The sequence below is a fragment of the Balaenoptera physalus genome, assembly GCF_965194825.1.
Source record: "Balaenoptera physalus genome assembly, chromosome: 19".
Taxonomy (NCBI): Eukaryota; Metazoa; Chordata; class Mammalia; order Artiodactyla; family Balaenopteridae; genus Balaenoptera; species Balaenoptera physalus.
The window spans coordinates 12,921,700-12,937,835 of NC_138900.1; the positions used below are offsets into that span (position 1 = coordinate 12,921,700).

Here is a 16,136-nt window from a genome sequence, read left to right on the forward strand (position 1 = left end):
GTTTAGTGAGAACGAGCCAGGAGAAGGTTCTAAGGAGTGATAGCATTCTGGGCAGAAGATACCACATGAGCAAAGGCCAGGAGGCTGGAGAGCACATGGCCCCTTTGAAGAACTAAAATCTATCCCCTACAGATAATAACACTTTGCTCAGAGGAGAGAAGCAGTCAGCCCCAAGAGGCTGTTCGAAGGACACTAAACTGTCCAGGGTCATTGTAGAAAGTTTAAGCTTTAGTCTAAGGTGTTATGCAAGGAGTGGAGCAGGGGAGAGGTGGGGAGAGGACACAGTCAGGTTTGTGTTTTGTAAAGATTCCCTTGGCTACTGTGTGAAGGTGGGTCAGAGGATCAAAGGGTGGAGGCTGGGAACTCAGGGGGTGCCCAGAGGCAGAGAAGGGAGAGTGGGCGGGAGGGAGCCTGAGTGGACAGTTCGTTGGGGAGGGGAGGGAGGCATCCAGAAGGAAGCCTAGGGCTATATCCTGGAGATGGGGTTTTACGGGGGCCACCCTGAGAAGGAAACCCTGGAGGAGCAAGTCTGAGGGGGGGAAGGGGAAGAATTGCCCCTTCCTCATCATGTCCCGCTTTGGAATTTACCTTTGTTCCCTAGAGACACCTTTCCCAGGCCTGAGCAAGCCAGTGCTCAGTGCCCTCCATACCCCCCCGCCCCCCCCCCAAATCCATTCCAATCATGTACTGCTTCTGCAAACAGCTGGATGACTTGGTTAACACATTCCAACCGATGAGAACTGGTCTGAGGAGCCTTAAACCTTCCTTCCCAGGGGTGGCCTGGAGAAAACTGCCTCCTCCGCCCCTTGGTGACAACTTGTCGTGGAGGTGAGGCAATGCTGGTTCAGGCTTTCAGGGCACTAGCACTGTTTCATTTCTGCCCTCTTTATGTCTTTCTGTCACATTGTCTGGGCATTTAACACACTTTCACTGGGTGCCTGCTTTGTGTCCAGCCCTGTGCTAGGTGATGCTGTGGACCAAGCAGTGGGTGACTGAGATAACCTTGGTACATGTCCTCAGGGAGCCCACAGTCCAGACAGAGACAGCCCAGGGCCAAGACGGGGGAGGCAGGGGCAGAGGAGTCAAGGCCAAGATAGGGGAAGCACAGGACACCATGGGAGTCCAGAATGGGTCCTAACCCAACCTGGAGCCTCAGGGAGGGCTTCTGAGAGGAGGAATCCTTTGAGATGGGTTCTGATGAGAATTCTGGGAATTGAGGGTGTATTTTCAGGATGGGGAAGCAAATTTAAAGATCCAGAGGCCCTTTATTTTTCTCATTTTTGACAACTCGCTTTGTACCTGGGATTGTTGTAAACACTGGGGATAAGGCAGGAAGGAAAACAGAATCTTTGTGTTCATGGTGGTGGAGAGCACTTGAAGCCATTTTAGGAAACCTGAAAGTCAATCGTTGTGGCAGGATTGCAGGGAGCAAGGAGGAGTGTGCATCAGGCCAGACCTGAAGGGCTTTGAGGCAAAAATATGAGTTTGGACTTTGTCCCCAGGACAGTGGGGAGCCATGAACCAGTTTCCAGCAGCAGGGGTTGCCACTCTGAGAGGAAGGATGGGGCGTCGAGAGGATGTATGAGGCACCACCAGAGGACACGCTGCGGAAAAGTCCTTATAAGAAGAAGGCCGCGGGCTAAAGTGGGGGGGCAGAAGAACAGGGGCGGTGAAGGGGCGGGGTTGCGATCGCCCAGGCAACATAGGCCGCGCCAAACTATTGGCTGGTCTTCAATGCGTCATCCTCCTCCGCCCCGCAGCGTCCGCCTTCGGAACCCAGGGGGCGCGGCCCCAGCGAGAGGCTCAGCCCCGCCCGTCCGGAAAACGGGTTGGAGTGACGAGTGCCAGCCACTCTTGCTCCGCGACGCGGTCCAAGCTAGTAGAAAGAGATAGTAGCAATAATGACGACCTCGGAGCGAGGATAGTAACTGAGTTGAAAGAAACAGCGTTGATATCCCCTCCACTCTAGAGACGTGGCCCCGCCTCCCAGCTAGTTGCAATCCTTTAAATGGTCCGCGGAGCAAGGGAGGGGAGGACCGGTGGGGCGTCTCCTGGCGACGGCCTGGTGGCCCCGCCCAACTAATCCGCGCCCCGCGGCGGGCAGCACTCCAGCCAATCGTGGCTCGCGGCTCGGCTCCCGGGCTGAGCTGGGTGGGCCTGAGGCCAGACTGAGAGGCCCCGGGGAGGTGAGCGAGGGCCCTACCCAGCACCGGAGGGTCGCAAAGCCGCGGGCGTTCCCGGAGGTGGTCATTGCGAACCTGGTAGCTGAGGTGAGGTGTGGCGGCCTGGCCTGGGATCTGCCTTGGGTTGGGAGAGGTGGAGGCGCGCCTCCGAGAGTTGCGGAGGTGGGGTACTGGCGGGAGTAGGGGGCGCAGATTAAGGAGAGGGTTAGGGACCGGAGTTTCGAGATCCTGGACGGAAGGCGAAGTTTTGGTGGCAGGATCTTCAAGTGAAGGGAGTTTGAAGCTGGGACATGGGGTGTTTGGAGAAGCAAGAAAAGTAGAGAAGGAACTTTTGGGGTAGGAAATCTGAAGATTAGGACAATTCGGGCCTCCGGGACGGGTTGAATTCGGGGTTCTAGTGTTCAGGAAAAGGTGTGAGGGGTTGGGCTGGGATCCCAGGCATTTGGAGAAGCGCGAGAACTAGGGGCAAGGACTCTTGATCTCCAAGACGCCGTGTCGGAGAGGGGGTGCTGGGGAGAGTTCCCTGTCAGGTATTGGAGCCAGAGGGGGAGAATGGAGGTGAAGTCGAGAAGCGTTTGAAAGACGGGAGAACAGGGGAAGTTGACGGGAGAAGGTCTCAAAATTGAGATACCTAGTGTCCCCAACGGAGTGCGTCGTAGAGCATTTGTAAATCTTTGAGCATTATGTGGGGGTCTGGGTCTCTGAACCCGAGAGCAGTTTGAGGGGAAAATCCAGGACCTTCTGCGGTCCGAAGAAAAGCAGTTTCAGAGCCAGAGTCTGGAGTGGGGGAGGGGTGTTCCGGGCTTGGAGCTCAGACCCTCCGCCCTGGAGGCGGTGGAGGGCGGGGCTCGGCCGGCGCCCGGCCGCTGGACGTCCGGGTTCCCTTCCCCCACGTACTGCGGGCCCCTCTGCGCATGCCCTGGGGGAGGGCGGGGAAGGTTAGTCCCTGCGGCGTGCGGAGCCCTCCGGGAATTGTAGTGCGTGCTCAACGTCAGTGCGTGTACCTGGCGGCTGTTGGCCCACATTTCCCAGAAGCCTCTGGGCCAAATTGGGGCGTGTCCGAAGGCTGAAAGGAGACTCCGTAAAGGGGCGGGGCCTGTACAGGGCCGACGTCTGGTTGGATGGGCCGGTAGGGGCGGGGCTTGGCTTGAGTCGAGTTCTAGCAAGTTTTCCTGCGGGGCGACCCCTGGGAGAATCTGAAGGCACCCTCGAGGGCATGAGGGAGGCTCCTTCACTGTCACTGGGCGCGCTCCCAAGTCAGTTAGCGAGAGGGCATGGACAGAAACATCCTACCTGTGAAAGAAGAGTGTCCATAGATAAGTGCCCTTACAGGGCTCCAGGTGGCTGGAATATAGTAGGCACTCAAATAAAATATCGAATGAATAAATGGCAACTAACTCTTGTTCATTAAGTGTGTAATTTCACATTACTTCCCAAGATCACACAGCTGAGCAGTGTGAAAGGCAGAATTCAAACCCAGGATTCTCTGCTTTGAGGCCAGGTCTCTGTACTCAACCCCTGTCTTGTGTATGTCACATTTGAAGAAGGGTATTGTGGAAAGAACAGCTTTAAGATTTAGGGGGACTTGAGTTAGGATCCTCATCTTGCAGATGAGGAAGTTGAGTCTCAAGGAGGTAAATTCACTATTTGAGCCCACATGGGCAAGTAAGTGGGATTCAAACCCAGCTGTTTAAGTCCAGATTTTCTTTTTTTTTTTTTTTTTTGATGTGGATCATTTTTAAAGTCCTTACTGAATTTGTTACAATATTGCTTCTGTTTTATGGTTTTCTTTTTTTTTTTTTCTATTTTTTGGCCGCGAGGCATGTGGGGTCTTAGCTCCCCAACCAGGGACCAAACCTGCACCCCCTGCATTGGAAGGCGAAGTCTTACCTACTGGACCGCCAGGGAAGCCCCCCAGATCTTGTTTTCTTTTCTTTTCTTTTTTAAAATTAATTAATTAATTTTTGACTGCGTTGAGTCTTCGTTGCTGTGCACAGGCTTTCTCTAGTTGTGACAAGCAGGGGCTACTCTTTGTTGTGGTACACGTTTCTCATTGCGGTGGCTTCTCTTGTTGCGGAGCACAGGCTCTGGGCCCATGGGCTTCATTAGTTGTGGCACGCAGGCTCAGTAGTTGTGGCTCACGGGCTCTAGAGCGCAGGCTCAGTAGTTGTGGCGCACGGGCTTAGTTGCTCCGCGGCATGTGGGATCTTCCTGGACCAGGGCTCGAACCCGTGTCCCCTGCATTGGCAGGTGGATTCTTAACCACTGTGCCACGAGGGAAGTTCCAGATCTTGTTTTCTTAATCATATACATTTACTCTCCTCCTTAGCCTTGTGGGATTCATGCTATCTCCATTTTATAGATGCAGAAACTGAAGTTTGGATCATTACAAATCAACAACAACCATACAGGAGATTCAGGGTTTGAACTAGCCCTGGTATGTCTAACTTGCCCCTCTTCTCTCCACAGGGCATCATGGTAGGAGGCTTGAAGAGGAAACACTCAGATCTGGAGGAGGAAGAGGAGGATGAGAAGTGGGACTGGGGTCCAGCAGGCCTGCGGAGCTACCAGCAAGCCCTGCTCCGTATCTCCCTAGACAAAGTCCAGCGAAGCCTGGGCCCCCGAGCACCCAGCCTTCGCAGGCATGTCCTCATCCACAATACCCTCCAGCAGCTCCAAGCTGCGCTTTGCCTGACTCCTGCACCTGCCCTGCCCCCAGAGCCCCTCTTCCTGGGCGAGGAGGACTTCTCCCTGTCGGCCACCATCGGCTCTATTCTCAGGGAGCTGGAGACCTCCATGGATGAGACTGAGCCCCCTCCGAATCCAGTGGCTCCCCCGGGCCCCCAGAATGAAGTGCTGCCCCAGCCCGATCCAGTCTTCTTAGAAGCTCTGAGCTCCCGGTACCTGGGGGACTCTGGCCTGGATGACTTCTTCCTGGACATTGACACATCTGCAGTGGAGAAGGAGCCTTCACTGGCCCCACCAGAGCCTCCTCACAACCTTTTCTGTGCCCCAGGGTCCTGGGAGTGGAATGAACTAGATCACATCATGGAAATCATTCTGGGATCCTAAAACTTTGACGGGGGGTGCCTCTTCCTCGTCGCAGCCTTGGTGGGCTGAATCCCTGGATGCAACTGTGTGTGTGTGTGTGTGTGTGTGTTTTGATGGGGGCTCTAAGCAGTGGCTGTGGCCTCCTTCCTCCCATTTCAGGGTTCCAGATTGTCTCGCATGTATGTGTGTGTCTGGTTATCGCAACCTTCTGTGAAGGTGGGTCTTCCTGAATTAATTTATCTGTTCCAAATGCCTTAATGAGACTCTGTTTCTGGGAGTCTGATTTCCCACTTCCACATTTCTTCTGCCTTTCGCTCCAGTTCCTACTCCCCTTGTGTCCACTGGGGCCTCAGGGAAGATAGTTTGGGCCTGTCAAAGGATGACAGGGATGTGCGCCTGATTGCTATGGAAACCCAGCCTCTGCCTCTTGCACCTCCAGGTAGTGGGAGGGGCTGGCCTCCTCCCCACAGGCTGAACCCCACCTCCTTCACAGGACCGCAATCCAAGCAGCCTCCTGATTCATGACCAGGCCGGACCACGTGCAATAGGGTGGAAACCAAACTGCTCCATGCCACATTATTTAAAAGAAAGGCGGGTTTTGTGGTGGTTTTTTGTTTCTGTTTTTGTTTTTTGATTGTTTGTAATGATTTTTTTTTTTTTTTAATAAAAGTACTTTGGAAGGAGTGGTGTTGCCTAAAGTTTCTAAACTTCAGTGGGTTAGTGGGAGGGACCTGCTAATTTCCCTAGACTCCTGTACCCCTTCCCTGTCAAAGATGGGGCAGGTGTATTATTAAACATAACATTTATTGAATGCTTTTTAAGAGCACTGTTCTACCTACTTTATTTGAATTAAGTCATCTAATCCTCATGATTATACAGAAATAGATACTGTTACCACGTTTTACATAGGAGGAGCTTACGGTTCAGAGAGGCCTAGTCACTTGCTCAGGGTCACACAGCCAGGAAGAATGAGGACCAAGGAGCTAGAACTCAAATTCAGTCTACCTCCAGAGCCTTCTTAACAATTGTATTTGTTGCTTCTTGGTAGATTTAGATTCCCCAGACACATGGGTGGACACAGGAGAGAGAAACTGGGTCACATGAATTACATGTCAAATGATAGAGCCCTCTGGCATGTAAAAGTCAGCCCTTTCATTGCATGAAATGTGCTGGTGAGGCCCAGAGGAGAAAGAAAATGCCCAAAGACCCCCAGTACTCACAGCAGATCTTTCTAGAAAACTGTTGGCTAGGAAGCAGAGTAAAGTTAATGGTTCTAATGATTTATTTAAGAGGTGCAAGCCCAGGCTGGTGAGAGTGAGGGGGAAAAAAGGGAGGCCAGGGAAGATGTGTTGAGATACATTGCTGCAGGGACTTCCCTGGCAGTCCAGGGGTTAAGACTCCATGCTTCCAATGCAAGGGGTGCAGCCAAAAAAAAAAGATACATTGCTGCACTGGCTAGGCCTCCACAAAGACCTTTGAAGACATGGCAGCAGGTAAGGTTACACAGCACTTAGGGACTTTTCTAGAAGGGTTGCAAGGAGGAACTGCACCTGGGTGTAATACACAGGGAAAGGAGGGGGATTTTGCCTTTGTTTTCTGGCTCAAAGCCAGATTCTCACCCTGAGAGGGGCATTGCATCTAAGTCTGAAAACAGCTGGGTAAGTAACAGGTGGGTGCCAATCCGGAGAAAGAGGAGGTGGTCAAGGGATCTCAAGAAGGTACATGGGGTCCACACTGAGATGTGGATGCCCAGTGGATCGTGTCTAACTCCTAGTTAAAACTTTTGGTGACTTCTCACACTCAGAATAAAACCCCAACCCCTGCAAGGCCTGACAATCTTGCTTCTAACTTCCCCAGTTTAATCTCCCATTCTCCCCTCCCTCACAACTCCAGGTGGCCCCAGGGCTTTTGCACTTGCTGTTAACAGCACAGAGGACACTTCCTCCATAGTTTCACCAATCTAAATGTCCCCTTCTCAGAGAGGTCTTCCCTGCCCTTCCTAGTTCAACATGACCAGGTGCACCCCCAACCCAGCCCACTTCCCATTGTTTGATTTTCTTAGTAGCACCTATCCAATCTCAAGTTATTTATGACCCATTTATGCTTAGGCTCCTGGTCTGTTGGAGAAATCTCTCAGAGAGAGGGGTCATGTTGTAGTGCATAGAACTATGCTTGGCACAGATAAGCACTCAAATTTTTGTTGCTGTTGTTGAGAAGGCGAACTCCCAACTTTGCAATGGCCAAGCCTCCCCACCTCTCTCAACTCATCTCCCCCACACCATTCTCTGCTGTTCTTCAAACACACCATGTCCCACCCTCAAGACCTGGAGTAACACCTACCTCACTGAGCGATCATGCCAAGTGTGTAAGAGGGCGTCTGATGCACACCAAGTATTCCAATATTGCTCAAATTTACTGAGTGCCTACTGTGGACCTGGCATTCTTCCAGGCACATGAACAAAACAGAGTTCCCGCTCTCATAAAGCATCATGGTGGGAGAAGGCTGAAAAATACACGGGTGTGTACTGTTTACTGAAATAAACAGTAAAATGTAGTCTGTCCAGGGGTGATAACTGCTGTGGAGAGAAAGCAGGAGAGTGATGGCGGTGCTGCTGTTTAGATGGGATGGCCAGAGAAGGCCTCACTGACAAGATGACATTTGAGAAAGACCCGAAGGAGGTGAGAAGTGAGCCATGTAAATCCGTGGGGAAACAATCCTGGTGGCAGGAACACCGTGCAAAGGCCCTGTGGTCAGAGCATGAGTGGAGTGTTTGAAGGACCATTTGGAGGTCTGTGTGGCTGGAGTAGAGGGAGCAAGGGGGAGAGTACTAGGAGATGAGATGAGAAAGAGTTGAGGGGGGCAAATCACGTAGAATCTTGTGGGAGTCCCGTAGGGAATATTTGAGCTTTACCCTGAACCCTGAGTGAGATGGAAGGCATGGGATGGCATTGAGCAGTGGAGGAAGGAGATCTGACTCACTTTTACATGGACTCTCTTTGCCCTAAAGATACAGGAGTGAAGAGGAATCATGGAGCTTGTTAGGACCACAGTGAGTCCAGAATGAGGAGCACACCAGCTTTCCAGATCATCACACTGAGGCTCAGAGAGGCCCAGCTCCAGCCGTCAAGAAACTGGCAAGATAAGTGGAAAGGCTGGCCCTGCAGAGGGAACCGGGTCCCTGAGGGCAGAGTCCGCGTTCCCCAAGCTGCCCTCCCCGCACCGGCCCCGCGGTGGGGGATGGGCCTCGGCCACCTCGGTCCCTCCCACCTGCCCACTCTCCGCCCCGAGCTGGATGCCCGGGAGCCCCGCCGGCGCCTCCCCTCTCCCCAGGGGCCAGGTGGGGCGGCCGGCTGGGGGCGGGGCGCTCCCCCGAACCCCCCTCCCTCCCCAGCTGGCGGAGGCTCCGCCCCAGGGCTGCCTGGCCAGTGGCTTCGCTTCTGGTTTCATTTCCCAAGGCCCGGGCTCTCTCCTTTTCCCTCCCCCGAGCCCTTTGAATTCCTGGCTCCTTTTCCACTTTCTGGTCTCAGCTCCAATGTCACCTCCTCAGGGAGACTCTCCCGGACCACCCTGGCTGCAGGCATCTCTCTCCCGGCCTCTCTATTACCCCGTCCTATTTGTATTCTCCAAGTCAACTGAACAGAAGCAGAAAGTATCTTCCTCATTTATTCATCTTTCAGGGTCTTCTCATCCCACTCAGAATGAAAAACAAAGGTCCAAAGAGTGCTCTCAGCAGCGGTCCCCAACCTTTTTGGCACCAGGGACCGGTTTCGTGGAAGACAATTTTTCCACGGACGTGCGTGTGTGTGTGTAGGAATGGTTCAGGCGGTAATGCAAGCGATGGGGAGCGATGGGGAGCGATGGCGAGCGGCAGATGAAGCTTCTGTTGCTCGCTCTCCCGCCGCTCACCTCCTGCTGTGCGGCCCGGTCCCTAACAGGCGGGGGACCGGTACCGGTCCGCGGCCTGTAAGTTGGGGACCCCTGCTCTAAAGGGCCTGAAAACTTCTCTGACCTCTTCCCTGGCAGCAGAGACAGCACCTCTCAGCCCAGGGCCTTTGCACTGGCCCCTTCTTCTGGCTGCAACACTCTTCTTCCAGAGCTTTACTACCTCTCCCACTTCATCAAGTCTCTACTCGATGTCACCTCTTCGGAGACCCCTCCGCCACCACTGGCTGCCTGTCCAAACTGCACACCCTTTCATTACTCTCGTCCTGCTCTGCTTTTCCTTTTCACTTGTCACCTTCTAAGATACTAAGTAATTGCTTTATTAAGTTTATTATTGTCCACCTCCTCATATCAGGGATTTTTGTTTATAATTTTACTGCCATATCTTCAGTGCCTAGAACAGTGCCTGGCACACAATTTATTTGTTTTCGTATTTCTTTTTCCACCCCATCCATCCCCTCATCCATGAGAAGAGAGGCTCTGTGAGGCGATTCCAGAGCTGTAGCCCCATTGTCTACAAAAGTGCCCACAACATAGTAGGTGCTCAATAAACACATGTTAATCAAACTCCTCAGACTCCTGTGAGCTCTTCTTCCCTTTATGACCTGGAAAGAGCCACTTGGAGACTCTGAGTCTCCTTTTTCCCAGGCCAAAAAGATAGGTTGCGAGGGAAATTATGTGAATTTGCCTAGCAGATTAGCATTTTACCCTCTCTATATTATGAAAAATTTCAAGCACAGAGAAATGATAGAAAAAGAAAAAAAGTATGTCTTCTGAGCACTTGAATACCCTCCCACCTAGATTTAATTTTCAACATTTTAAGTTTCCTTTACCTGTAGATGTGTATGTACATTTTTTGCTGAACCATTGGAGAGTAAATTGCTGACATCTTGACATTCTACCCCTAATTAATAGCTCAGCAGACATCTCTTGAGAGTAAGGACACTTGCCTACAAACCACAATCCTTTTTCACATCTAAGAGAATTAAGAATTCCCTAATATCATCTAATATTCAGTCTATATTCAAATTTTCCCAGTTTTCTCAAGAATGTCTTTTATAGAAGTTTTTACGCCCAAATCAAAACCAGAATCTAATGCAGGTTCACATGCCTATTTGGTTGTAATAAAGAAATTATATAGTATCTTTTATTCTGAAACTTCCTCCCCCTCAACCCCACCAATCCCTTCTTGTGATTTCTTGAAATTGAATTTTTGGTAGAACAACCCAGTTGTGCTGTAGATGTCCCATATTCTGTTTTTGTCTGATTGTGTTTGTGTTTAATTTTGTACATGCGAATTCGACTCTTGCAGAAACCCTATGTGGCAGGTACTCTAGCTGAGTTTTTTTTTTTTTTTTAATCTCCTTGTATAATTATATATATATATATATATTTATTTATTTATTTATGGCTGTGTTGGGTCTTCGTTTCTGTGCGAGGGCTTTCTCTAGTTGCGGCAAGCTGGGGCCACTCTTCATCGCAGTGCGCTGGCCTCTCACTATCGAGGGCTCTCTTGTTGCGGAGCACAGGCTCCAGACGCGCAGGCTCAGTAGTTGTGGCTCACGGGCCTAGTTGCTCCGCGGCATGTGGGATCTTCCCAGACCAGGGCTCGAACCCGTGTCCCCTGCATTGGCAGGCAGATTCTCAACCACTGCGCCACCAGGGAAGCCCTATATTTAAACTTTTTTTTTTTTTTTTTTTTTTGTCTGTGCCCCACAGCATGCGGGATCTTAATTCCCTGACCAGGGATTGAACCCGTGCCCCCTGCAATGGAAGCGTGGAGACTTAATCACTGGACCACCAGGGAAGTCCCTGTTTGTGTTTGTCACTCTCTGTTCCCTATATAAGCTGGAGGTTGGGTCTAGACACCTGATGAGACTCAGTTTATGAAATTTAACAGGGAGACTCCACAAGGAATGTTGTGTACTTCCTAACTCATCACATCAGGTGACACTGCTGTGGATACAAAGTTTCATTACATGGTTAAGGTGTTGAGCATCACACCTCCACAACATAAAAGGATATTTCCCCCTTTGCAGTTAGCAAGGAATCTGTGGGATGATTCCTTGGAAGCTGTCAAGATCCTGTTCCCCACTAAACTTTTACCCTAAGGGGTGAGCATCATTGATAACGGTTGCCTGAATCAACCAGTCTAGTTAGCATTTTTTAAACTTAATTAATTTATTTTTATTTTTGGCTGCCTTGGGTCTTTGTTGATGCTCGCGGGCTTTTCTCTATTTGCAGCGAGCGGGGGCTACTCTTTGTTGCGGTGTGCGGGCTTCTCATTGGGTGGCTTCTCTTGTTGCAGAGCACATGCTCTAGGCACGCGGGCTTCAGTAGTTGTGGCACTCGGGCTCAGTAGTTGTGGCTCGCGGGCTTAGTTGCTCCACGGCACGTGGGATCTTCCCGGACCAGGGCTCGAACCCGTGTCCCCTGAATTGGCAGGCGGATTCTTAACCACTGTGCCACCAGGGAAGCCCTAGTTAGCATTTTTGATATCTTACTTTGGTCAGGAGTTTTATTCACAAACAGTTCTTCCCATAGGAGGAGTTAGCAAATGAGCTACTTGAAGAAGGTTAAGTCCCATTGTCGGTTTATCCGACAAGTATTAAACTCCTGCCTACTTGCGCCCCACCCTGAATGTCTCACTTGAACTAAGCACCTGTGCTATTACCACAACAGCTATTAATACTGAAAATAAGGACACATTACACACCACTCTGAGCATTTTGCAGGAATTGTTTTATTTAATCCTCAAAACAATCCTCTGAGCCAGACGCTATTTCTCTCATTTTAAAAGTGAGGAAACTGAGACCCTCCTAAGGGACTAAAGCACTTGCCCAAAGTCAAACAGCTACTTAGGGAATGGAGCCCAGGGTGGGATTCCAGTGGCATCCCACCCTCACCCTCCCACTCCAGCCTGTAACCACGATTGAATACAACTACCCAGCATTTCCTGATATAGTGCTCTTATAGGTACTACCTTATTTTAATTTTCCTAACTCTCAAGAGGTAGGCAAGAAGACCCCCATTTAACAGACTTTGTAGGTTCAGAGACCAAGGTCACACACCGAGTGAGTGTGAGTCCGAATTTGAACCCAGGCCTAGCTAGCCTAGAGTGTAGATCCCTGTTGGGGCTGGGTGCGAAAGAAGCTCAGTTACTGGGTTTGGCAGGTGCGTGGGCAGGTGTGAGGGGCCCCGCACCTTAGGAGACAAAAGCCCCAACCCACCACTGTCCCACAGGGCAAAGAGCCACCCTACCTTCCCCCCTCCCCACACGCAGCTGCCCGGACATGCGCCCTGAAGCCAACTTCCTCCCTCTTCGAACCTGCCCCCTACGGGCTCCGCCCATCACCGTCTAGGACCAATCCCTGGATGAAGGGCGGGGTTGCCACGGGAGTGGGCGGTAGCTAAGGGGAGTCAGTAGCCTGGAGTCGTGAGCCGGAGTCAGAACTGCGTCTCTCAACTCAGGCGCCGGTTGCTGAAGGGGAGCGGGCGAGCAATGCTGCCGCCAGCGCTTCCTGATTGGCTGCGGGTGGCTCCCTCTTCGTTCTGATTGGCAGCTGTTGAGCTGGGTATGTAAATGAAGGGAAGAGGCCTGGGAAAGAAGGGGTACTGGCCGCGGGGTCCCTTGGCAGGTTCGATCCCCGGGTCCGGCAGGTGCGTGCCAGGGCTGCCCGGGATCGAGACGCACGGGCCTCTCTGTGCCGCCCGCCCCGGCCAGGCCGGGTGAATCACGCCGCAGCCCGGGAAGGGGGCGGAGGCGCCGGCTCCCTGGCTCCGGCTGCGTGACTCACCCGCCCCCGCCGCCGCCGCTTCGGGAGGAGTAGCCTCCACTGCCTTCCGGAAACGAGCGGAGGCCGAGAGGGCAGAACAGCTCTCCGGGGATCCCGGCACGCAAGGTCCCGGGTGGCAAGCAGGAAAGACCGCGTCCCGCGGGGCAGCGTAAAGGGTCCCGGGGTATGGGGAACCGGAATACCCGGGGGAAAGCCGGCCTAGTGCCGCTAGGGGGCGCCGGGACCGGGGGGGGGCGGAGTCGGGGGTGGGGGCTGAATTCCTGCGGTTCCGGATGCTCGGGTCTGCTGGGAAGGAGGCGAGGACCCAGTTTTGAGTAGTGTGAGGGGTCACTCTTAAAGTTCTGCTGGGCAAGGATCTGGGTACTGTACCTGCAGGGTGCCTGGCTTAAAAAAGCAGGTTGGCTCAGGGGCACCCACCCCGGGGAAAGTGTGTCCTCAAACTTCTCTCCGTGAACCCCGTGCCCATCAGGATTTTCCGGCAAGCTCTGTCCACTCTGTCTCCCAAATAAATCCTGACTCGACCAACTTCCTTCCATGTCCACTACCGCCTTATACTCCCAAGTCACCATCTTTGCCGACCCCAAAGAGTGCAGTAGCCTTCGAATGGATCTCAGGGCCACCCTCCCCGCCGCCCCCCCGCCCCTCTCCGTCCCCCCACCCCTTCCTCTTAGCAACCAAGGGGATCTTCTGGAAACTTAATCAGTCCACAACACCACTCTCCCTGCTCAAAACCCTTCAATGACTTCCCACCACACTCACAATAAAAATCCAAGCTCCTTGCCTCTGCCTACTCTCGGAACCCCTCTTCCCCAGCCCTCAGCCCCTGTCTCTCTGTGCACTGACCACAGAGTCTTTTTTCAGTTCAAACTCATCCAGCCTCTAGGTCTTTCTTTGCCTTTGTTGTTCTTTATTCCCAGAATGCCTTCCCCCTGGTTCTTCCATGGCTGATTCCTTCTCATACTTGAGGGCTCATTTCAGTTGTCACCTCCTCAGGGGAGCCTTCCTTGACCACTCTCCAGAAACTTTTAGTATCTTCCTAGCACCATCTGTACATTTCCTGTATTTGTCTATTTATCTATTGTCTGATAGTATTAGTAGACAATAAATATTTGATTAAACCATGTGAAACAATTGCTTTTGTGGGTAAAAAAAAAAAAAGGTTGAATATTGGACATTTCACATGGTTCATTGAAGAAATAAATAATAATAGTTATTATTATTATTATTATTTTTAATAGTTATTATTAATAGTACTTATTCACAGGAGTAATTGCTATGTACCAGGCACTGTTCTAAGTGCTTTTTTGTATCTCATTTATTCCTTAAAACAACTCTAGGAAATAGATACAATTATCATTCGTGTCTTAAAGTTTCCCTAAGAAAGCCTAGGCTCAGAGAGGTTAAGTGATTTGCCCAAGATCACACGGACAGCAGTGGTACGAACTTCACATTGGCTGTCCATAAGTGAATGACTCTTCCCTCCCCACAGATGATGCTGAGCAAGGGCCTGAAGCGAAAGCGGGAGGAGGAGGAGGAGGAGAAAGAAGCCCTGGCAGTCGACACCTGGTGGCTGGATCCTGGCCACCCAGCAGTGGCACAGGCACCCCCAGCCGTGGCCTCCAGTTCCCTCTTTGACCTTTCAGTGCTCAAGCTGCACCACAGCCTGCGGCAGAGTGAACCGGACCTGCGGCACCTGGTGCTCGTAGTGAACACACTGCGGCGAATTCAGGCGTCCATGGCACCCACAGCTGCCCTGCCACCTGTGCCCAGCCCGCCTACAGCCCCAGGCATAGCTGACAACCTGCTGGCCAGCTCTGATGCCGCCCTCTCAGCCTCCATGGCCAGCCTTCTGGAGGACCTCAGCCATATTGAGGGCCTGAGCCAGGCTCCCCAGCCCCTGGTAGATGAGGGGCCACCAGGCCGCCCCACTGGGGGAGCCCCACCCAGCTTGGGTGCCTTGGACCTGCTCGGCCCAGCCACTGGATGTCTGCTGGACGATGGGCTTGAGGGCCTGTTTGAGGACATTGACACATCCATGTATGACAGTGAACTTTGGGCACCAGCCTCTGAGGGCCACAAATCTAGCCCTGAGGATGGGCCAGGCAAGGAGGAAGCTCCAGAGCTGGACGAGGCCGAACTGGACTACCTCATGGATGTGCTGGTGGGCACACAGGCACTGGAGCGGCCACCAGGGCCAGGGCGCTGACTCCCCCCAGAGCTGGGATGTTGATCTGGTGTCCAAACTGAGCCTGGTGGCTGGACCAACTCTCCTTTGAAAGACACAGCTGGCTTCCCTAGAGAGGGGCTTTGGAGAGAAAGAATCCAGTCCTGGGCAACTTCACCTCCGTCCTCTGGTCTCTGGCTGATGGGGGGAGTCTGGAATTGGCCCTTGTGATGAAATGACAGGGCCTAGTGGCTGGCATGTGATTGGGCCAGGCCCAGTGCTGAATCCCTGGAGGCACAGCTTGGTATACTCTTTCCCTGATGTGGGAAAAGACCCCAACCAGTTTTTTTGAAATTAAAGCCAGTCGTGGGAAGTCTCAAGTCTGTGTATTGCTTTATTTCTGGGCTAAGGCGAGGGTGATAAAATAACCTCTAACATTTATTGAGCCGTGGACACCCAGCACAGTTCTAAGTACTTGACATGTGTTAACTGATTTAATCCTCATAACAATATGGGCATATTATTAGCCCCATTTTACAGTTGAGAAAACTGAGGCTCCAAGAAGTCATCACTTGAGGAGATAGGTTTCAAACTTTACTGCTTTTTGGTATGAGAAGCAGACCAGTTAGGTCTGGTAACTGGCCCTCTGGAAAACTCCTGAAACATATTCAGCCAGGTCTCCCTGATGTGGCCGTGTGTGTACATGGTGGTGGAGGAGGAGCCCCGGGCCACTGTTTGAAAATGAAATCTAGTCCTTGCCTGGAGTCTACCTGTGTGTCTTGGGGGCTGGGGTGGGGGCAGATGGGAGCTTTCAGAATGAGCCAGAAATAAAAGCACAAAGCTAAAGGCTGGATGGAGCCTGTCCTTGGAGCGCTGAGAGCCAGCTCTCCAGGAAAACACTGGAAGAAAGGGAGACTCCAGCAAGTTTTAAATAAAACCCACTCTGGGTCTCAAATCTCTCTTTGGGCAAGGGATAAGGCAGCTTGGAAGCTGATTCC

The 16,136-nt window shown here is 52.1% G+C and overlaps 2 protein-coding genes across 3 annotated transcripts; both read left to right on the forward strand.

Moving 5' to 3' along the window:
• Positions 1 to 2,079: 2,079 nt before the first annotated feature.
• SERTAD3 (SERTA domain containing 3) lies at positions 2,080 to 5,918 on the forward strand. The gene is made up of 2 exons (XM_082438926.1): positions 2,080 to 2,270; positions 4,653 to 5,918. Exon 2 carries the CDS (start codon positions 4,659 to 4,661, stop codon positions 5,253 to 5,255), a length of 597 nt encoding a protein of 198 aa, XP_082295052.1. The 5' UTR covers positions 2,080 to 2,270; positions 4,653 to 4,658; the 3' UTR covers positions 5,256 to 5,918.
• A 6,680-nt stretch (positions 5,919 to 12,598) lies between these two features.
• Positions 12,599 to 15,518, forward strand: SERTAD1 (SERTA domain containing 1). Of its 2 annotated transcripts, none has more exons than XM_082438920.1 (2): positions 12,599 to 12,752; positions 14,464 to 15,518. In XM_082438920.1, exon 2 carries the CDS (start codon positions 14,464 to 14,466, stop codon positions 15,178 to 15,180), a length of 717 nt encoding a protein of 238 aa, XP_082295046.1. In that variant the 5' UTR covers positions 12,599 to 12,752; the 3' UTR covers positions 15,181 to 15,518. The 2 variants fall into 2 exon arrangements, with proteins under 2 accessions (XP_082295046.1, XP_082295047.1); XM_082438921.1 differs by lacking the exon at positions 12,599 to 12,752 and adding an exon at positions 12,814 to 13,137.
• Positions 15,519 to 16,136: the final 618 nt, after the last annotated feature.

Bases quoted from the DNA above. Each gene is read 5' to 3' on its own strand.
- SERTAD3 (XM_082438926.1), top strand. From the start codon at position 4,659: ATGGTAGGAGGCTTGAAGAGGAAACACTCAGATCTGGAGGAGGAAGAG.
- SERTAD1 (XM_082438920.1), top strand. From the start codon at position 14,464: ATGATGCTGAGCAAGGGCCTGAAGCGAAAGCGGGAGGAGGAGGAGGAG.